The sequence below is a fragment of the Dermacentor andersoni genome, chromosome 10 (genome assembly GCF_023375885.2).
Source record: "Dermacentor andersoni chromosome 10, qqDerAnde1_hic_scaffold, whole genome shotgun sequence".
Taxonomy (NCBI): Eukaryota; Metazoa; Arthropoda; class Arachnida; order Ixodida; family Ixodidae; genus Dermacentor; species Dermacentor andersoni.
This window is the reverse complement of record NC_092823.1, coordinates 24,608,907-24,628,984: the sequence shown is the minus strand read 5'-3', so window position 1 is coordinate 24,628,984 and position 20,078 is coordinate 24,608,907. Positions and strand designations below refer to the sequence as shown.

Here is a 20,078-nt window from a genome sequence, read left to right as displayed (position 1 = left end):
GCATGCGCAAGCGAGGAACGCGGCTCGGATGTGTGCCCTCTCCTGTGGCGCGCGAGTGAGGAGGGTGAGGCGAGAGAGGAGGGGTGCTCTACTCCGCGGCTCCTAGGGTGCCTCGATGACCTCCTCGCCGCCGCTCCGTACAGAGCGGAGACAACCGTGGCGTCGTCAACTGCGTGAGGCACGCGAATCACAGACAATGTAGTAGACGCCTTTGGCGGACACCGTAGGGACGCGTTGCTGGCGTTCCTGTGCCTTGAAAGCGATCTCCGACGTGGCCAAAATGCGCGCACGCGAGAGCCTGATCTTGAAAGCGATTTGAGATGTTTGCAGACAGCGCGCAGTGCCGGTAACTTCGTATGCGCTGTGCTTTCGACGTTTCATTCACGTTGATGCAAGAGATGCATAAGGGTCAATTCGATTGCTGCTGCCACGATTCCTCACTCCAGAATTATGACAGCGAGTTTCCGCGCTCATCGAGCGAGATGTGTCTATGTTTACATGTACGTGCGTGACACCGTGCTGGTTAATTGAGTTAAAACACGTTGGAAGCCTAGCTGGTTTGAACTCATGCTACCATGTGTAAGCGCGACTGAACAAAGATGTAGAAAGAAGCTGACGAACAAAGACAGCGCTCTCTATGTGTGTCTGTCTCTTCCTACGTCCTCGTTCAGTCACGCTTACATATCGAATCATTGGTAGTTTATTTAGTAGGCGAATGCTTACAAGTTTCAGCGGCTGCTGAAACAACCATCCTTACTTCGTACAGCTATCGACTAATTTGCTTTAGCAATCGGTGCTTCGTCTTTCGGGCGAAACTGCGTCTTTCTTTACGTACCGAAAACAAAGGGGCAAGATAGGCGTAGCGTGTGGCCAAGCTTCACTGTGCGTGGAATACTTGCAGCCTTTGCGGTGAACTAGGTAATGAAGTGCTCCGTATTCAAGTACAGTACCTGTGCAGAATGCTGCATTCTTGGAGCAGGCAATGTCGTCCATATTTTATTTCATTTTTCTTGCTTCTTTCTTTGTTTCTTCGTTTTCTTGCTCTTTCTGGCTGACTTAAGCGTGTTTTTCATGCGTGACGTCAACACTAGAGGATGCATACAAATATGGGTTTGATAATGAATAAAGGTAGTTGTGAGTCGGAGCTTGCCCTCATCTTCATTCCCTTTGTACGTTGTCTCCGGTTACGCACTGTACGTAAAAATTTGAAAGAGCGGGTAGGAAGTAGATTGATGAGAAAGAAAAAGATGGTTTCCAGAACACGTCTGCACAAAGAAGACAGAGAATAAATGTACGGAAGGTAAACGAGATTCAAGTTTTCAACCTGCTACCTTGCACATGAGGAGGGAGGACAACGGCAGTGGAATGAACGAAAGACCAGAGAGAGAAAACACACAACAACAAGAAATAATATAGTCTTGTGCACAGATGAAAGGCGACGTCGCGGTTCAGTATCTTGTCTGTAAACAATGGTTGGTCGTCCAATCCTGATGTGACACAGAATGATTGTCAATGTGCATCACTTAAAAATAAATAAATAAATAAATTATGCGGTTTTACATGCCAAAACCACGATCTGACTATGATGCACGCCCTAGGGTGGGACTCCGGAAAATTTGACCACCTGGGGTTCTTTAACCCGCACCTAAAACTACGTACAGGGGTGTTTTCGCCCCCATCGAAATGCGGCTGCCGTGCGCGAGATTCCACCGCGCGACCTCGTGCTCAGCAGCCCAACACCATAACTACTAAGCAACCACGGCGGATCATGCGCATCATGCTAAAGACAGTCACGCGTTTCTAGAAGTTCATGATTTACTCACCGGCATCCATGTAGAGTACTGTGGATGGCTCAGTCGACGAAGATCGCGCTATATTTCCCTCGTTGCCACTGGACAAGTCCAGCGCCTGCCAAAGGAATGGACAAAGAAACAAAAAAGACCTAAATAAGTTAATTATTAGTTCAGTTAAACAAACAAATTCAATTTATTGTAGGTTTTATCATGGCTCCTGCAGGAGTAGGCGCAATGTAAATAAGAACGCTATTTCTTTAGCACGAATATTTAAAAAAAGTAATCTTGAAGCGTTCCGTGTAGAACTGAGCCAAGCAGTGATTCGAAAATTATTGCTTCGCGGACAGGAGTTACAGCAAAGTCAATTATCGGACACATGATAATGCCCTAGCACGACTGAAATGGCGTGACAGGTTGCACGGCCCAAGCACTGCCCTTCACGCTCTTGCATGTCGGCCAGGGGTAAAGCAATACGTGGCTGCCTGTGGCCGAGTTGCGCATTGCCAGCCCTGTAGACTGATCGTCGCCCTTTGACTCCTCCATGCATTTCACGATATTAAACTTTCCCCTTCTTAATGAACTATACATGTAGTCTCCTCTTTTTTTGTTGTGACAACCTTTATAGCGATACTACAAACGAATTTCCACCGTCGCCGTGAAGTCACATGTAAAGTCCAAGTGCGATAATATCGCATCCCGCTCACCGGACACTGCGCGTGCGGGATAGAGTGGCCGAGGGTGAGCTGAGGAAGATGGTGACTTGATGCGCGCAGTCTTTCCGCGCACCCAGTGTTGGATGTCACGTGATCAAACGCGCGCTAGGGGAGGCACGTAAGCGCGCGTCTTCTTTTCCATCCCGGCCGTCGCTACGCATGGCTATCAAAGCTGCTCAATGCGTAAGTGCACTCTATCTTGGGGTTAGTTTGCGGCGAGTGCAAAGTCTGGGCTAGCCGAGATGACTGATGGCGTGATGTGGGCTGTCTTCCCGCGCGACCAGCGCTGGACGTCGCGTAATCTCAAGTTTCGGAGAAACATCGAAGCGAGAGGCAGCCCAAGGCGTTCGCTACCCTTGGCCTGTCCTATTCATCACGCTAGCGCTGTGACAGCGAGTTTTTGCGCTCGTCGTGTCCCACCTATCAGTTCATGTTCACCTGTGCGTGCGTGACGCCGCAGGTGAATCATTGCTGAATTTTATACGGCCAATACAACTACGATGTTTACTTTGTGCAGTTGTCTAATACTTATCTATCATTATCATGCAATGCTCCGCCTTCCGTGTGGAACTGTGGCTTCTTTATTTTTGGTTCACTTCTTCAACTGTATTCTAATGAATACTTTCTGAACTTTGCTTCTGTAGCTCTCAATTTAATTTCATGGTAACTCCTTTCTTAATTTCGATACGTAAGCTATTCACTTTTATACGACGCTCTCGTTCCATGTCGAGCATTTCAACAAGCAACACAGACGGTTCCTTGGTGGGCTTCCTGCACTGCTCTGTAATCCTAAACGACATCAATTGCTGTGCAAAGTTTGTGTGTTTGGACGTACTAGTTAGAACTTCGTGTGAACACAGCATTACCGCTTTAGTATCTTTATGTATCTTTTATTGAGGTATTCTATCTTGTGTGTTTGCTTTAGCCAGGCCATACTTAAGACGTACTGTCTGCCTAAGAGATAAGGAATAGCCTGCATCACCCATGGTGCCAACCTCTCGTACACACATTCATTAAAAAAAAGAAGGCACGGATGCTTATGTAAACTGGCGCTCTACAGGAGCCCGAACAGCCCCGCAGTATCAAAATCTGCGTAAATTTTACTCATTCGGCGCGTTGCTTTACGAGTGAGTCACGTGATTGTGTCATTGATCGCAGCAACTTTCGTCTCCTGGAAGGCACACAAGAATGTAACCTTTATTGGCCTCAGAATGTTTATACTTATAAAAAGCAACAGTAAAAAATATAGAAGAAAAGCAAACAAAAGAAAATGAAGCAATTCCAACCGAAACCTAGCAGACGACAAAATCGAGACCCCTAGCTGACTTTAGGGGAGTACAGTCCGCAGCGCCACCATCGGTAATGGACGGGGCCAGTAACGAAAACCAGTGCACTATAGCTTTTCTGTGGAATGTTCGTTGTCTCTACGTGGCATCTTTTGGGAACAATGCCTCTGTTGGTTCAGGCATGCGCAGTTTTGTTTTCAACACACCCAGGAATAGTTGCATTTATCAGCGCCCACTCTTGAAGGCCGTCTTGAAGGCACCAAAGCACACTCATGAAGGTGTCATCAGCACTGACGGCTAGATTTGGAATAGACTGTTCTTTTACCTTACCTCGTTCACGCCAGGACTAACTGCCGTGGTCGAACCCTCTCGCGATGCACGCCGGGAAGGCTCCCTTGGTGACGATTGAGCCCGAGAGCCAGCCAAGAAGAGATCCGACAAGCGAAATATGTCCTCCTCCTGGCGAAAAAGGGGTACGGACAGATCACTGAGGGTTATTTAAACCGGGAATTCCTATGTAAATGCATGGAAACCAAGAAATCAATTTTTACTCAGCATCCGTGGCCTCATGACTAGTAAGTTATTGCACTTCGAAAAATTTAAAATTGAAAGGGACACTAAAGCGAAACAATAAATCAGTTTAGACGAAGGAAGCATTGTTCGAGAACCCTGCAGGCGGTCATTTCAAGAAAATAGTTTGATCATTAGATGAAAAAATGAGGGTCCAAGTATCAGCATTTGAATTTCTCGCCAAAACCCCAGCGCCGGCACGTCAGCGTGACGTCAGGGATACCAAAGTATGTTTTCGCATTTGGGCCGCGTTGGCTGAATAAAGGTTCCCGAAACTTGCCATATTTAATATTTGGTTCCTTTAGAACACAATGTAGTCAATCTGTACCGCTATATATAATTAGTAGGCCCTAGAACATGCCATCAAAATCCAAGACGTCACAGCCCCCAGGTGCGGCAACTTAAGTAGGCGTCGCCATCCGTATTTCGTTCTTGCGCTTTTTCTGGCTTACCAAACGTCTTATCGTTGTAAGAGTGGTGTTTTTGGTGTTGTAGAACGGTAATTTACCGATGCAGAAGAAATCATTTTTCACTTTAGTGTCCCTTGAAGTATACTAGAAAACAGGTTTACATTCTTGAGGTTGTTATTATGTGATACAAACAGCAATGATATCACAATGAAAAAGAATGTGAGCATCCGGTTTACAAATCTGTTATCAGCAAGAAAAACGATATTACAAAAACAATATTACGCCGTACATACAATTCTGTACACACTGTCTATTGCAAAACGTTAAGCGCGTAAACATTTTGTAATTTGCACCACTCTGCACTATATAAATAATTTCTGAACAACGTTTCTTCAAGAGTCCTCTAAACACAATAACTATTTAAAGTAACCTGCAAGCTAATACACCGCATTTGTCCTATTTAATTAATCTAACAAATACATTTAGCAAAATTGTTATGTTTCTTTTTTGGAGACATGTAGGTGCGATCGTTCTGCTGGAACCTTTTTCTTCATCAAACATATTTTTTGTAAAACTTCCAGAGCGCAAACCAATATTCTACTTAACAGAATAGATGTATTTCCTTTTCTTTTTTATTCAATGCAACATATTTTATTTAAATCACCCGAACGATTCTCTAAAGAGAAAATTTCTCCTGATAACATATATTTGAATGTAGAAACCGCAAACAGGAGCAAATGCGTCTTCCTAATGGTTCCCCCTAATGGCCAAAATATCTATGGTAATGCCCGAATAAATTTGGTTCTTCAGTGACTGCCGCACCAGCTAACGTATTGAGTTAACAGTGTCAGTTGCCCTGGTATATTTTACCTGATCAGCTGAGAGGGGCCGTGGCGAAGCGGGCGCCGTAGATGCCCGGCTGTTGATCGAGCCTGCCTCTGGCGAGAAGGGCGCTCTCCTCTCGGTCGTCCGGTCGCTGTCGCAGTCACTCCGCATAGAGGGCGCCTCTGCAGCAGAGTACAAGACGAATAATTGCCCTCATAGACGTCATAAAGGAACGAACCACTAAAACGGAGCGTGACGCGGTACGAACTGTTATAGTTTTTTTTTTCTGGAAGATTAACATGAGCAGAACCAAAAAGCATGAACCGCCACCCGAACCAAAACCAAACATATCTCGGTTCCACACCCTGCGCGCAAGTCAGCCCTGGCGACGCAGAAACGCCCCCGGAAACAGTGCCACCACTAACCCCAACACAGAAAACTTCAGACCCCACAAAACTCTCGCACGACAGCAAGTGCGTTTCCAAGAGCTTTCGACGATGAAGACGTCCCACCATTTGGTGCACGGGAGAGTGTGCCGTTGCATCAGCGGAGAAAGTCGTGCCGTCGACTAGCACGAAAACGCGCGCCAAAGAGCCAGAGAAGGCTAGTTGCTTTAAAGCCTGGCGAGAGCTGCAGCCTGTTCGGCCTTTGAAGCTCTATCTTCTGTCGCTGCTCAAGGAGGCGGTTGCTCAGGCCAGATTGTGGAGGAGTTAACTAGTAGGGCTACTTCTAGTAACCTAGCAGTACAGAGGACGCCAGCACCAACTTGAGAAAGCGAATGCTAAAACGGAAACTACATGCACCACGAAAGATTACTCAAGAAAAAAATTAGGTTTTAGTAGATAACCTTTCTAAAATGGGAAAAAGCCACCCTTACCATGGCAGCTGGCTTGGTTTGCCAGAAAAGACAAAAAAAAAGAAGGCAAGTAGCGACACTGCTTTAAAGTTTTCGAACCCGACCGCCGTCACGTAATGCTTTTGAAGGAGTCTGTTCCGCCTACGGGTAACGTTTTATCGGTAAATGTGGACGGTATCGTATTCTAAAGGAGCCAGAGACTTAAAAGTTCCAGAACTTTAGCGCTGGTACAAAGGCTACAATACAAGTACGAAAGACTACTTGGAAATGCGTGACGTCGCACTAACGTACCATCACTGAGGCTTAGAAGCGAAATTCAAAGAAAATGGAAGCTTGGCCACTATTTTCACTTATAGTAATCAACCTCTTAGCGCTAAATGAGCTAAAATATAGTTTCTAAAGTCCAATTTATCACCCTAAAGTTCTAACCAATTTAGTGCTTTTTTATGGTGTCACTTTAAGGGGCGAGAAAGAGCGGCAGTAGACAGCTTTAGTTTAGCGTGTTTAGCGTAATAGCGAGCTTAGCGGAAAAGCGGGATCGAAATGCACCTGCGCAGAACGCCAAGCGACCCACAGCGTTTAACGTACGCATGTCATTTCTCATATTTAACATTACCGTCTTTTAGAGCGGTTTACGTTCTGTTACGTTTCGCCTACGACGCGCGGTATAGCCGGCGCGGATGCAACAGACGCCGGGGCTTCGTTCAAAGCGGCGGACATTTTGGCCCGTCCAGCGCCGCCGATACGCCTCCCCGCCACGCGCGTCCAGGCATGTTTCAGTGCCACGTGTCTTCAAGTGTGCGTGTGTGAGTGTGTGTGCATGGTGGTGCCCACGCTTGTCAAAGTGCGGCAGCCGGGGAGAGGAGCTCCCCAAGTGTGAAGCGAGGAGGTCTGACCGGCGCCGGGTCGGCGGATGCGTCACTACACTCGTCTCAACATGTCTCTCAGCCTGTCCGTGCCCCGCATCACGTGCGCCTCTGACGAGGCGTTCCTTCTTCCCCTCAACTCCGAGAGTATAAGAGCAGCTGCCCCCGGACGCCAAGAGAGAGGCTCCGATTTCTTCTGTCGAGTAACGTGCTCTCCCGTCTCTCCACTTCGGTCGACCTGACCGGCCGCTCTTTTGCGATGCTAGAATAAACAAGTTGTTCTGTTACCAGTCGACTCATGCTTTGCCAGGACCTTCGGATGCTTCCAGTTGTGCCCCAGGCCGCCAGGCCAACGCTACCCTTGGGGCTTGCGACCCATTTGCAACAACGGGCGTCAGCGCTGAGGTTCCAACAGTTCTTTATGTAAAACACGGCGGTGATCTCGAACGGAATGAGGCGTTGCGCTTGTAGAATTCACTTTGCTCGTAACGAATGACTGCGCAAACGCATTTCGCTTAGTTTCGGGTCACTTCGACGACACAGTATTATGAATAATCTTGTGGAGTTGGCGAGATCGCTTCGAACGCGTTGAGGCCTAAGAGAAACAAACGATGGTAATGAGGATGATGATTTATTGGCACCCTCTTTGGAACGATGAGGCGTCAAATGCCACTCAGCCTGCTTGATTTACTCAGGTATGCCATGAATGCTTTTCCTTCTATCATTCTTGCACACATCTCTTTAGTCTTCTCCCTCTACATTGTACCGCTGCCTATGTCTGTAATGGATCCGGTCGAATCAGCCTCTCCCCTGCTTCTTTTCTGCCAATACTCTAAACGTCTCTTGCTTATTTTGACTGCTGACCGGTTGATACTTCCGTCTACGTTAAATTTAAGCGCTTCTGGAAGTTCTACGTTACCTACTATAGTCGCGCTGAGTCCATTCCTTCGCATTCCATTAGGATATCCTGAGTGGTCTCTGGATTTTCGCTGCAGAATACACATGTCTCATCTTGCTGGGAATACTTGCTCAGGTAAAGTTTTTGTCCTTAAACAACCAGCTCAAGCCTCAAATAGCAAGGCAAACCCATTTCTGTTATCGTACAGGTTTTCGCCACTAATTTCTTTCTGCCCGTTCTTGTAAATCTCAATGGTCATCGTTATTTCCCTTTTCCGCATCCACTTCGCTGTTTCTGCTTCTCTCACTTTCTTTGTGATGACTCCTGGTTGTCTATTTACACTTTCATTTACCCTGTACTTGGTTGCTAACTTTCTTGACCGCTTCCTCCATTCTGTGTCGACGCTTTTCAGGTACAGACAATTGTGCACCTTAGCCGCCCATTTATTTCGATCCATTTTCCCGAGTCTTTCTTCAAAACTAATTTTGTTCTGCGCATCTCTGGCTTCAAAGGAGGCACTACTTATGTCTCCCTGCACTGCCTTTGTGATTTCGCCGTGGGCTCCCAAGGCCAACCGGCCTACCGGTCCTCTTCAGCTCCTAATCCCGACAAGATATCCTATTTGAAGCACAGAAAGTCATTTGGGAATGTTAGCACTGGCTCCTTTCGAAATGAAACTTCCGAGATGACTCAAACTTACGAGACGATAGCGCCACCTAATGGGAAGTCAAGAAAACGTACGATGGCACTTCCCCTCTGATATCGGAAGATCTCGGAGGCTATGATCGGGAGCTCGTACTGCCTGTGCTAGTTTCGCCGGGGATGCGCAGACATGGAAAGTACAAATACAACGTGCCATCTACTGGCTTTCATTGCGCTGCCTTTTGCACTTTTGGGACACGCACGCCAATATGAAATTTGATGTGTAATGGAATAGCATCATGGGGAGCTATAAGGTAAAGATATCCCAAACTTTTCTATTCCAATTCTGCAATCAGCACTCCGCGACCCCCACTTTGCTTGTCTGTCACGCGACGTCAAGAAAACCGCGATAGCTCTCCATCTGATATGACGTGTACACACTGATTATGCATGACTAGAAAGAAGAAAAGAAAAATATTTATTTCTGATTCCGCACCTTCTTGCCATTAGCCCTCGGCTATTGGTCAAAATTTTCGGGCTGCACCCACTTCACCTGCCTGTCAAGGACGTCACAAAACCGCAAAAACTCACGCGTCAAAGTGACGTGTATGCGCTGAAGAGGTATTAATATGCCGAACAAAACTGAATTTTTTCCTGAATAGCCGCAGGCTGCCCCATTCCGAAAGGAATAAAAGATGGCTGCCGCCAATCGCTCAGGCACTGTCTACTCGCACCTGCCGGAGAGCATGGCTTTATTTGCGTATAATAAAACTTTTTGCGTGGCCGTGTAACGTTTTCGAGCACTTTCGGCACGCTTACGACCTTGTTATGCGAACTCTTCTTCGCTGAGGATCCGTTTTAGCGGCCTTTTTAACCTTCCGTTGCACGCCACCGCGATTGTAGACAAGCCACCGCAAGCTAAGTAAGGGGAAAGCGGACCAATCCCAGACGCCAGCACTACCCTCTTTATCAGGTTATCGATTTTCAATGCACACGCTCGGCCCCATCTAATCCCTCTCCAGTCGAGCGTGCTCCTCGCCTCTTGTCAGCCAATTAGGTAAGACAAGCCGAAGAGTGTAGGCAATGTTATTCACTTTTAAATCAAACAAAGTGACCTATAAACGAGGAGAGCGTTTGACTGGTCCGTTCAGACAACCCTGCGGGTCACCGCCCGATGCTTGCGTCAGCGGTTACGCAAATTTGACGTCAAGAGATTGGAATAAAAACACATTGGAAGAGTTTTACGTTATAGCTCCTGAGCACGTAAACTACGTTGTCATACTATACTAAAACTCGCTTTCTGCAAAGTTCGTTTGCGGAACAGTAGCACTATTTCCCTAACCACGCTACTACGTTAACGTTAAACTAAAACTGCCTACTGTGTATGTCTGTGCTTACCGGACGCCCGTGTGGTGGACGAGTCCCTCCTTCCGATGAGCCTGCTCAGCCTTCCCGCCCAGCTGGGCGCGGTCGGCCATCTCCAAGGCGGAGCGGCCATGCTGCCACCTCGAGACACGGTGCCGGGTTTGGGCACTGGGCGGCCGCGTGACGCCGAACGACCCTCTTCGTCCTCGGGGCCCTGTGAGGGATGAGCATGTCAAGCCCGAGCAAAACATCGTCTCGGGCCCACATGGTGACCCGTAACGCCTAGATCTGTAGCGCAGAATAGTGCAGAATGCAACGCGTCCAACGCCCGGCTGAAACGCTAGCTAGCAACTAGTGTTTAATAACAGAAACTTTGAATTTATGCCCACGGGAACAAAGTGGCAAGCACAATGAATCGGGAGCACATGTGCAACAGCAAAAAGCATTCGACTGTCACCAGCCATCATATGGAAGGTCAAATGCTTTCCTGGAGAAAGAAACTTAAGGCGAACTCTTAGCTCTTCTAATTATCACTGAGCGCTGTAGCAGCCTCCATGAAGCGAGAGCTCGTGCTTGTCGTTCTGCGCTGTCTGATTTCTTCTGAGCAAAAACTGCGCACAGAATGAATTTAAGGTATTTTTGGGAGAAGTGATATCACGCCGTACTTGGTGGGACGCCTGCATGCAACGAAAATCACTGCGACATCTCATGGAAACTGCCACGATCTGTGGCTTTGCAGCGACTGTTGCTGCACAATAAAATCGATTATGCGTGATTAACCCAAAACCCAAACATTATTCCTTTTGTGATGAAAAGGTTCACCGACGATTCCGATATTCCCTAATGCGATATTTGAGCGGAGCTCAACACTTTTTTTTTTTCATTTCGCGATATATTGGGGCAAGTAATTTGAGAGAGCCGTGCAGCAGAGTCGGCATTTGTCGAAAACCTTATGTGCGGGTCAAGCGCGCACGCTTTTATATTTGACTCGTCGAAGGTTCCAGTGTTATCGCTGGTTCCGCGTGCCCTCCAAAAAGTACTAGACAATACGCTTCGCGCATACAATCAGATTACAAAACAATCGCAAGCCATGACAATCGAAACCAGCATCGAACGAGACAAAACCAAGCAAACTAAACAAGCGCGAGTGAGAGCTCACGCGAGCAGACGATAGCACGAAACGACCGGTCTGGCTGAGACCATATACAAGTACGCATCGAACGGTCGGGTGAGTTCGCATGACAGCAGTTTCCCGCGCACTCGACACTGAAGAGGCCTCTCTCATCGGTCTCCGCCGTTCGCGGCTCGCGTCTCTCATCTTTCGCTGTGCTCGTTCACTCGGTTACGCCGCCGATGCCGCCGACGCCGACGCTCGCCGCAGGAAAGGGCGCCTAAGTGCTGCGCTCTAAAAAGAAAGGCGCTATAGACGAGGCAACCTAAAGTTTGCCCGCGCGGCACCAGCGCCGAATATTCCCCTAGCGGACCGAGGGAAGTTTGGAAGGTCGTCGTTGCGCTAGTGCGCGCCCGTGTTCTGTACGGCGGGAGCGCTCGTGGGCGTTGTTTTTGCGCTGGCGAGTGCGACCTCATCAGCCAGGGAAGGTGGCACGCAATACTGCGGCGTTGTTGATTACCGCAGAAGCCTCGAAAACACGAAACGTCGAACGCCGCCCGTGAAGTTCTACAGATTTCCAGGGAAGTGGTACGAGAAGGACAGACGACAAGCATGGACTACTGCAGTGCGCCGAGTCAAGTAAGTGTCATACTTTCGCATTTGCGTGCAATATCACGGCCGCTCGATGAAAGCGGAATGCCTGTTTTTAGCGCACGGCCGTTTGTTTAGTCCTGTCTCGTAGTTGAATTGTGGTGACATCCGCCGTTTGTTAGCGGTAAATGCATGCGTGTTGCGCCGCTAAGCTCGACGACGCGCGCTCGATTCCCGGCCTCGGCGGCAGCATTTCGTTAGGGGCGAAATGGAAGAACACCCTTGTTACCGTGTGCTTTGATTTTTGTGCGTGTTAAAGAACCCCCGGAGGGTATAATTATTCCTTAGACTCCCCATTACAGCGTGCCTCACAATGATTTCGTGGTCTTGGCATGGATTTGACACTTAAAACCCCTCGAATTTCTTTGATTGCACTGTGCCTTCCCTCGCGATCGGCATGGACGAGCTCAAGAGAATTAATAATTTCCATTTTCCAAACGCTGCAATGTAAATTACTACTTGTGCAGGTAACGAAAGGGGCCGCGCGCTACTTTTGTGTGACATCAGTCCGTATCTTTAATGCAAGCCGCGGTCATCGCGTGCTCGCAAGCGGCAGATCCGAAAGCAGCCGCTCTAGACGTGCACGTTATGTTTGTTCTTTGGCCATGCTTTCTAAGTTCACAATATCCAAGCATGCTTTAAGGTAATTACCGCCTTTCACATACTTCCTGTTTCACTCTTCCTGCCAAAAATTTTCGTTTCCTGTAGTAGCCCGTCGTCGGCGCTAGCTTACTTTAGCTGCTCGCCCGACGAGGAACTTTATTAGCCTTGGTGAGGCATGTATCGCTAATGCTTGCGCTCGTGCTGCTGGTCCCAAGTTAATCCCTGGTTAACGTGGTCTCGGTTCATGTCGCGGAGCAGTCTGTACGAGCCATTTCAGATGAGCAATGAATTTGCAGCACCCATTTCGTTGGCAACTGCAAGAGTGACCTAATTCCGCAGCCATCATACATCCCTACCATCGTCCCACCTGTATACAGAAGGAAAGCACCAGATCGAGAGAGGCGAAAAGGTACGACTGGCAGTGTGCAAATATCATAACTTGTAATGGTAGCACTCTTGTAGAATAATATATGCACACAATCACAGGAACGCTACCTTTCCAAACGTATTATTTGGAGTAATTTAATTCCCACAACAAATAGGCACACATACTGTCTCATTTCTATGCGATGCAGATGGGAGCGGCGTCTAACAGACCAATCGCAATCACAGCAGTCTTCTCAGCAGACAGCACCACCGGGACATGTGCTTTCGTACTGCAGCGACATAGCTCTTGAGAAGCAGCAAGACACATGTGAAACAGACTCCAGAACATGCCTCTCTGAAGTGACAGAACCGTCAAGAAGCAGCCCACTGGATCTGCAGTCATCGAGTAGTATGACAACAGAAGTTCCTGCTGCCAGAGTGACTTATGTTGCAATTGAAATAAAAGTGCCTAACTTTCTGAATTTGGTGCGTACCTCTAACTCGACGTCGTATATAAGATCTTTTCGGACAACGGTGACACGCACTTGGCTTTCACTGTCACATCACCGTCCGCAATTTGTTCAACGCCGCACACGTGCGGAAGCAGACGCCCCCCTTCCGTGAGGTTGCCGCCACGAAAACAGCTGTCGGCGTCGGCAACTTTCTTGAAACCGCACTGCAATCTTTGCATCGCTGTTGCGCAAGCAGGCGACCTGCCGCCGTCGAAAACGAAGCACCGTGAGCACGAGCAGCGAAGAACAGCGCGGACGAAACAAAGTAAACAAAGCGGAGACTGCGCCACGGCGCGACCGCGCTGCTTGACCTTTCCACATTGGGGGCGCTGTCAGGAGGCGCAGTAGCGCCGCCTGGCCATTTTTTTCTCGTCTACACATGGTTGTCGGTCAGGTTGCCCCTGCTGGCAGTCACAGAGGATTTTCCGCCACGCTATAGGCCTGAAACAAGCGCAGCCTAAATTCTGAGCATCTCGCATCCGCGTAATCAATTGAAATGAGACACATGCGTTGTAGTACAATGACTTGCGGTCGATTTCGACATGGCGCACAGTGTCTCCTCACTCGGTTAGCTCCTGTCTATGGCAAAACGCACGAGCCGGCATCCAAAAGCCCAAATTTCCCAAAAAGCTCTTCGTCAATATTTTGTACCCGAATTTATTGTGACCAAAGCTCACCGGAACCCGTCAGGTGGGCACTCTCTCGCATGTCGAGCTCTACAAAGTTCTAGCAGGTAAATACGGCCACCGTTCCCTCCTTTCAGCTCTGCAGATCAAGCAGAATACTCACTGTATGGTTTGTAGTGAGCTATGGCCAAACGCTGTTTGAGCTATCGACTATCGAACAAAGAAACTGAGAGGCTTGCATAGTGTGCTTCAGCATCGCAAGCTCTAAAATGCTCTATTTAGTGACACGAGCATAAAGGAACACTCGTTTCCTTGCGCAACAATTCCAGCTCACCTCCTGATACGACCGGGTATAAAATTCAAAATAAATCGGAAAAAAAATAGTACAATACAAAGTTCACGGCTTTCATTATAGCTATATCAGAGCGCAAGTTTAATGACAAGTTGACTTACTGAAGTGTCTGCAATAATTAGACTTAATCAGAAATCACTGATTACTGCACACCAAAGCACAGAATTGTAGACTGGAGATCTGCCACGTGAGCACGACTTTGGTGAAATTCCTGGAAACCCGGAAGCAGAAAGCTTAAGTAATGACGTCACTAATGAGGTCACACGCAAGAACGTGGCATGATGTTTAACTGGCTAATTAATGAAAAACAGTTGCCTGGTGGCCTAGACTGAACATCTGCCTAGCAGAGCGCATGTGACGTCACTCCCTCCTCTCTCGCCTCTTCTCTCTCAGCGCGCACCTGCTAGCTCGTTCGTAACAGCTGCGCGTGCGCGCTCGTTACATGCTCTGACGTCAGCACCGGAAAGGCCACGTAAGGTGCGCTTCATGCGCCGCTCGCTAGGCGGCTACGCCCCGCCAGGTGGCGCGCGTTGCGCTTCCTCCTCGCCCTCCCTCGCTCGTCGCCCGCATATCGTGCTAGGGGAAAGACATTCGCACGCTTGACCTAAAGGGCACCGACGTCGATGTGCGAGTGCCACTAAGAGACACCTAAGTCAGACATTATCGTCGCCTATAATTTTTTTCTCACACTCAGAATGCAAATGCTTCTTCGTCAAATACATTTTCATCCCTTCATTCCGAACGTCTCAAAGCATGTGAAATGTCATGATGCTGCCAAGCTTAACGCCTTAAGTCACCCTAACGCTGTTTCAGAGTGGAACACAGGTTTTACTACTATATGTACCTAAATTGTTTAGCAAAATCCTGTTCACGCGTTCATAGCATCGAAATGCCCCGAACTGAAGCTTTGCATAAGATGTCAGGGACACTCCATCAGTATGTGCGATCTAATGTCACCTTATGATGTCACCTGATTTTTGTCGATCCTTTGAGGCGTCCCCGCCAGCTTGTCCCGAGAAACCACGCTTGCCTGTCCAGGTGGAATGCTGCATCGGGAGGCAATAGATGCATTTTGTTCATACAAATAAATTTTACCTAAAAAAATGAAAATGACATTGAGCCATCTAAAAATTAAATTATGGGATTTTACGTGCTAAAACCCCGATGTGTGGCACACTGGAAATTTGGACCACCTGGTGTACTTTAACGTGCACCTATATCTAAGTAGACGGATTTTTTTCGCATTTCGCCTCCATCGAAATGCGGCTGCCGTGTTCGAGATTCGATCTTGCGACGTCGTATTAGCAGCCCAACATCATAGCCACTAAGCAACCACGGCAGGTCACTCATCGCCCTATCACTACATTCGTCATTACTACCAATGTGAGGTTTTACTTGAAGAGAGCTTATTACAGAATCTTTAGCACGATTAGAATTAACTTCACCCGTGACAATAAGGCCAGAGTGTCTACGTCATCAATATCAGCAGCAGTAGCCTATATTTATATGTCCACTGCAGGACGAAGGCCTGTCCCAGCGGCGTCCAATTACCCCAATCATCCGCTAGCTGATTCAAACTTGCGCCTGCAAATTTCCTAATTTCGCCACTCTGCCTAATGTTCTGCCGTCCTCGACTGCGCTTCCATACCTTTCGCACCCATTCTATAACTCTAATGATCCTTCAGTTATCTGGCCGAAGCATGACATGGCCTACTCAGCTCCATTTATTTATCGTAATGTCAACTACAATATTGGCTATTCCTGTTTGCTCCCCGAGTGCCTACATATTTAGCCCTAACTTGTGCTGCACGCTTGTAGAATCGCATTTCACATTTTTCATACAGATTTCTGTGACACCTCCGAAAAAAAATTGGCTGAAGGCTTAGCTTGGTTAAGCCTGGAAGATTGCGAAAGCAATACCCTTGGCTTCGCCTTGGTTCGGCTGATGGTGTGGACATGGTTGCTCCTTGTTAAACTTATGGCTATACATCATCCGACATAGCGCAAGGCAGCGCGCCGACCACTGCGAGGAGCCGAGCTGTAGCCCCATTTATCCTCCTAGCGTGACGTCACACCAGCGAGCGCCCTCTCTCGGTAGCGCCGCAGCAGCGGCGCGCAAGGCTTCGCCTCCACCATCGATGCCGCGAGCTGGGGCCCCGTCTCTCGGTCTGGCGTGACGTCACACGGTCACGTGACGCGCAGATGTGTAAGGAGGCGCCACGACCACCGATGGGCCGAAAGTGCGAGCAGTATTGCTTTCGCAATAAAAGAAGAAAGCACCGCCCCCACTGTTCCGGAACACATGTTCTGTTGCTTGTTGTTTGTGGCAAAAGAAAGAGTGCTCACAGCAGAAAGCAAACTGTCCTCCCTTGCGCAGTAATATGACCCCTGCCAGGTTTCGTACTTGAGCATAAACGTGTTGTGCTCGCAGCAATCAGTGACGATTGCACCTGCGAAACGTTACGCTTACGTAAACCGTAAAAAAAACTCCTTAAAACTTAAAGCAAGGTCCACCCGGCTTTATTCAAACAGCAACCCGTCTTCTCGCCAGCAAAGAAGTCGTCGTAGCTCTATCCTAACACGTCACGAGTCCCACAAGCAGCACATAAATGGCCAGCAGCAACGTGCACACACTGCCATCTCATTTAAATGCAAAGCGTAAAGCCACTACACAAAGAAAGAAGAAAACTGAGATCGCGGTGCAGGCACGACAGCGACCCTCAACTTCGGCACAGGAGAAAGACCGTGGAGAAAGGTCTCTTGCGCACGTTGTTCAAGTCCACGAAAAGTAACGCCTTCATTTCTTCGGTTTGGCTATATTACTGAACATCTTTTTTTTTTTTCCTTTTCAGGTAGTCATGCGGTAAAATGCTCCGACAGTGTTTTACAAGTTCCAGCGTACAACGAAAAGAGCCTGTTGATAGAGGACAAATGCCTTTAAAGGTGAGCATGCACGATTGTGAATTATTGAAAATGTTTGTTTCATTATTGCAGAAGAAATCTTACGGCCACTCGAGTGGCAATAACACCGCTGGCTCCGCCGTTGTCCGGGATGCACGCGAGCCTTAGAGCACGCGGCGTACGTTTGGTTGAAATAACGACGAAGCAAATTCGACGGGCCGTGAGCTAAATCGCCTCGGTGGCAGAGGCGATTGAGCGGGTAACTGCTACTGGCACAAGCATTGTACAGACGCCACTATAAGCACACGATAGCGTTCCTGCTGAGATTATTTGTGTATGCGCTCTGCCCTGAGCGGGATTGGAAGTAAACGTCGAGCGAACGCTATCTAATATTTCACTGCGATGACTGAAGCCGATTGTTTCTCGTCAACTTCTCGTCTCGACGCCTGCAACGCCACTGCGGCACTTCTCAGCACGTGAACGTTGTGAGACGCCTGGCAGTTGCCAGGGCGCTGTCCCTTCTACACAGTATGAGTCGCATGCCAACGTGCCGACATGCAACGCCAGTTGCTTAGTTGCAATGTAGTTGCCCGTAGATGGAACGACGTAGTTGCCAACGAGCCGCACCCACGTGTATTTATTGTCGAAGACACGCACGGTTATGGAACATAACCTGAGGAGTCCAGACACAACGCTAGTGCTGCTATCACTGTCAATGCCTCGCCCTTTGCGCGAAACTGTCTATATGTTTAGCAGATTGTCGCAGCACAAGTTTCTTTTTATTATTAAACAAGGATATTTGTGGACGGAGCAGTGCATTAGACCAACCGACCGAGACAACTCAGCCAGAAGGACGATAGAACATCTCATATAGCAAATTTTTTTATTCGACACGATCATCAATATTTCCTCGGTAATCGTGCCGCAAGGAAACACCGCGGCTCGAATAATCTCTCAAATTTCACCATCTTGTCATTCGCCAATGTAAACAACAAATTGAGGCGAGACTAGAGTGAAGTGCACTTGTGAAAGCATGTGAAGGATGGGGCGTCGTGTGCCCCAAGTACGTAGCTTTGCCAAAATATAATTTTGGTGCACGTAATTAGCAGAGAAATTTAACGATATAATTCGTATGTGTTATGTTGAAACAGACTAATAGTTCGAAGTAGGGCTGAAAAGTTAAACCGTGCATCCGAAGCACATGTTTGCCCAGGCTTATATCTACACGTTATGTGCTGCTCGATTTTTGCTTTATTTTTCTTTCTTCCCATGACCCACATGGCACGTGACTCAGGTGAAAGAAAGCAGTGAGGCAATTTGAGAAAGCGTAAGCAAAGCGTGCCTGGGATGGCCTGATTTTGGTCCAGCGCTATCTGGAATGATTCTGATCAAAACTCTCGCCCTGCAAGACTCGGGATGACGCACAGAGCACTTTGGGCTTAGAAGCCTTCGCGTAATTATCGCGCTAAAAGGTTAATGATTATCACATTGGTCTGGTTTTGAACACGAGATCATTGTCCTGGCCTTCGCTTCGAGTACATTAAAGCCGTAGACACCTCCACCTAGCCACAATGACTTGCGTGAGTCCAGAATACAGATAAACTGCTCCTACGCATCATGGGCACTGGCCTTAAAATTGACGTGCTTTGTTTGGTGCAGTTCTATTTCGCCCTGGTCATCGCACGAAGCGTGTACAATAATTAGTGGGTTGGAAAATTTCAAATGAAATGGGTATGTCTTGCCATCATGTGACAAGAAATACAGATAGGAGGATTCAGACGAAAGCTGCAGCTTGTGTAGCTTCACGAGGCCCCAGTCCTTTTCGAATGCATTTCGGCAAAATAAAGATACAACGCCCACACACTTTTGCAAGGAAAAGCACAGGCCATATGCAAACGTCCGGCTTAACCTGTCACTATTACCAGATAATAATAATCATGTATATATTTCACGTCTTTCTTAATGTTTACAAATATATAAATGTCAATAAAGAAAAAATGAGACATCAACCCGTTCGTAGGAATTGCTACAAAGGAAACCCATACGGGTTCCTAGAAAGAAAAGCCTTGCAACTGAAGCAAAATGCGTCCTGGTCCGGGACTCGAACCCGGGACCACTGCCTTTCCGGGGCAGCCGCTCTACCATCTGAACTAACCAGGCGGCTAGCAGATGGCAGGGCGAAGTCGAATTTGTCAACAACTTGAAGTAAAGGCAAGAGTTTGACGTAATAGTTCTGCGGAAACCCGCAAGATGGAGCGAAGTGATTAATAAAGGGAAAGTCGGACATCCACCCGTTCGTATTAATTGCTACAAAGGAAACCCGTATGGCTTCCTCGAAAGAAAAGCTTCGCAGTTGAAGAAAAATTCGCCCTTGTCCGGGACTAAAGCCCTTAATTAATTACTTCTCTCCACCTTGCGGGTTTCTGCAGAACTATTGCGTCAAACTCTTGCCTTTGCTTCAAGTTTTTGAGAAATTCAACTTCGCCCTGCCATCTGCTAGCCGCCTGGTTAGTTCAGATGGTAGAGCGGCTGCCCCGAAAAGGCAGTGGTCCTGGGTTCGATTCCCGGACCAGGACGAATTTTGCTTCAACTGCGAGGCTTTTCTTTCGAGGAACCCGTACGGGTTTCCTTTGTAGGAATTGCTACAAACGGATAGATGTCTCATTTTCCATTTATTATTTACTTCTCCTTGCGGGTTTTCGCAAAACTATTACGCCAGCTACAAATGTTGT

The 20,078-nt window shown here is 47.9% G+C and overlaps 1 protein-coding gene and 1 non-coding gene across 3 annotated transcripts in view; one reads left to right on the top strand and one right to left on the bottom strand.

Moving 5' to 3' along the window:
• Window positions 1–20,078, bottom strand: part of LOC126519312 (bestrophin-4-like) — an 84,739-nt gene that overhangs the window by 8,590 nt on the left and 56,071 nt on the right. The window contains exons 11-16 of one of the 2 annotated variants that reach the window (XM_055065218.2): window positions 15,416–15,491; window positions 10,258–10,438; window positions 5,643–5,779; window positions 4,123–4,251; window positions 1,824–1,908; window positions 975–1,191 (exon numbers count right to left, since the gene is read on the bottom strand). In XM_055065218.2, the coding sequence (XP_054921193.1) occupies window positions 1,088–1,191; window positions 1,824–1,908; window positions 4,123–4,251; window positions 5,643–5,779; window positions 10,258–10,438; window positions 15,416–15,491 (712 nt within the window). In that variant the 3' untranslated portion in view covers window positions 975–1,087. Of the gene's footprint in view, window positions 1–974; window positions 1,192–1,823; window positions 1,909–4,122; window positions 4,252–5,642; window positions 5,780–10,257; window positions 10,439–15,415; window positions 15,492–20,078 lie in introns of those variants that run through there. The other variant, XM_050168938.3, reaches the window with a different exon arrangement.
• TRNAF-GAA (transfer RNA phenylalanine (anticodon GAA)) lies at window positions 19,849–19,923 on the top strand. Its single transcript has one exon. It is a non-coding gene; the product is annotated as a tRNA-Phe (tRNA).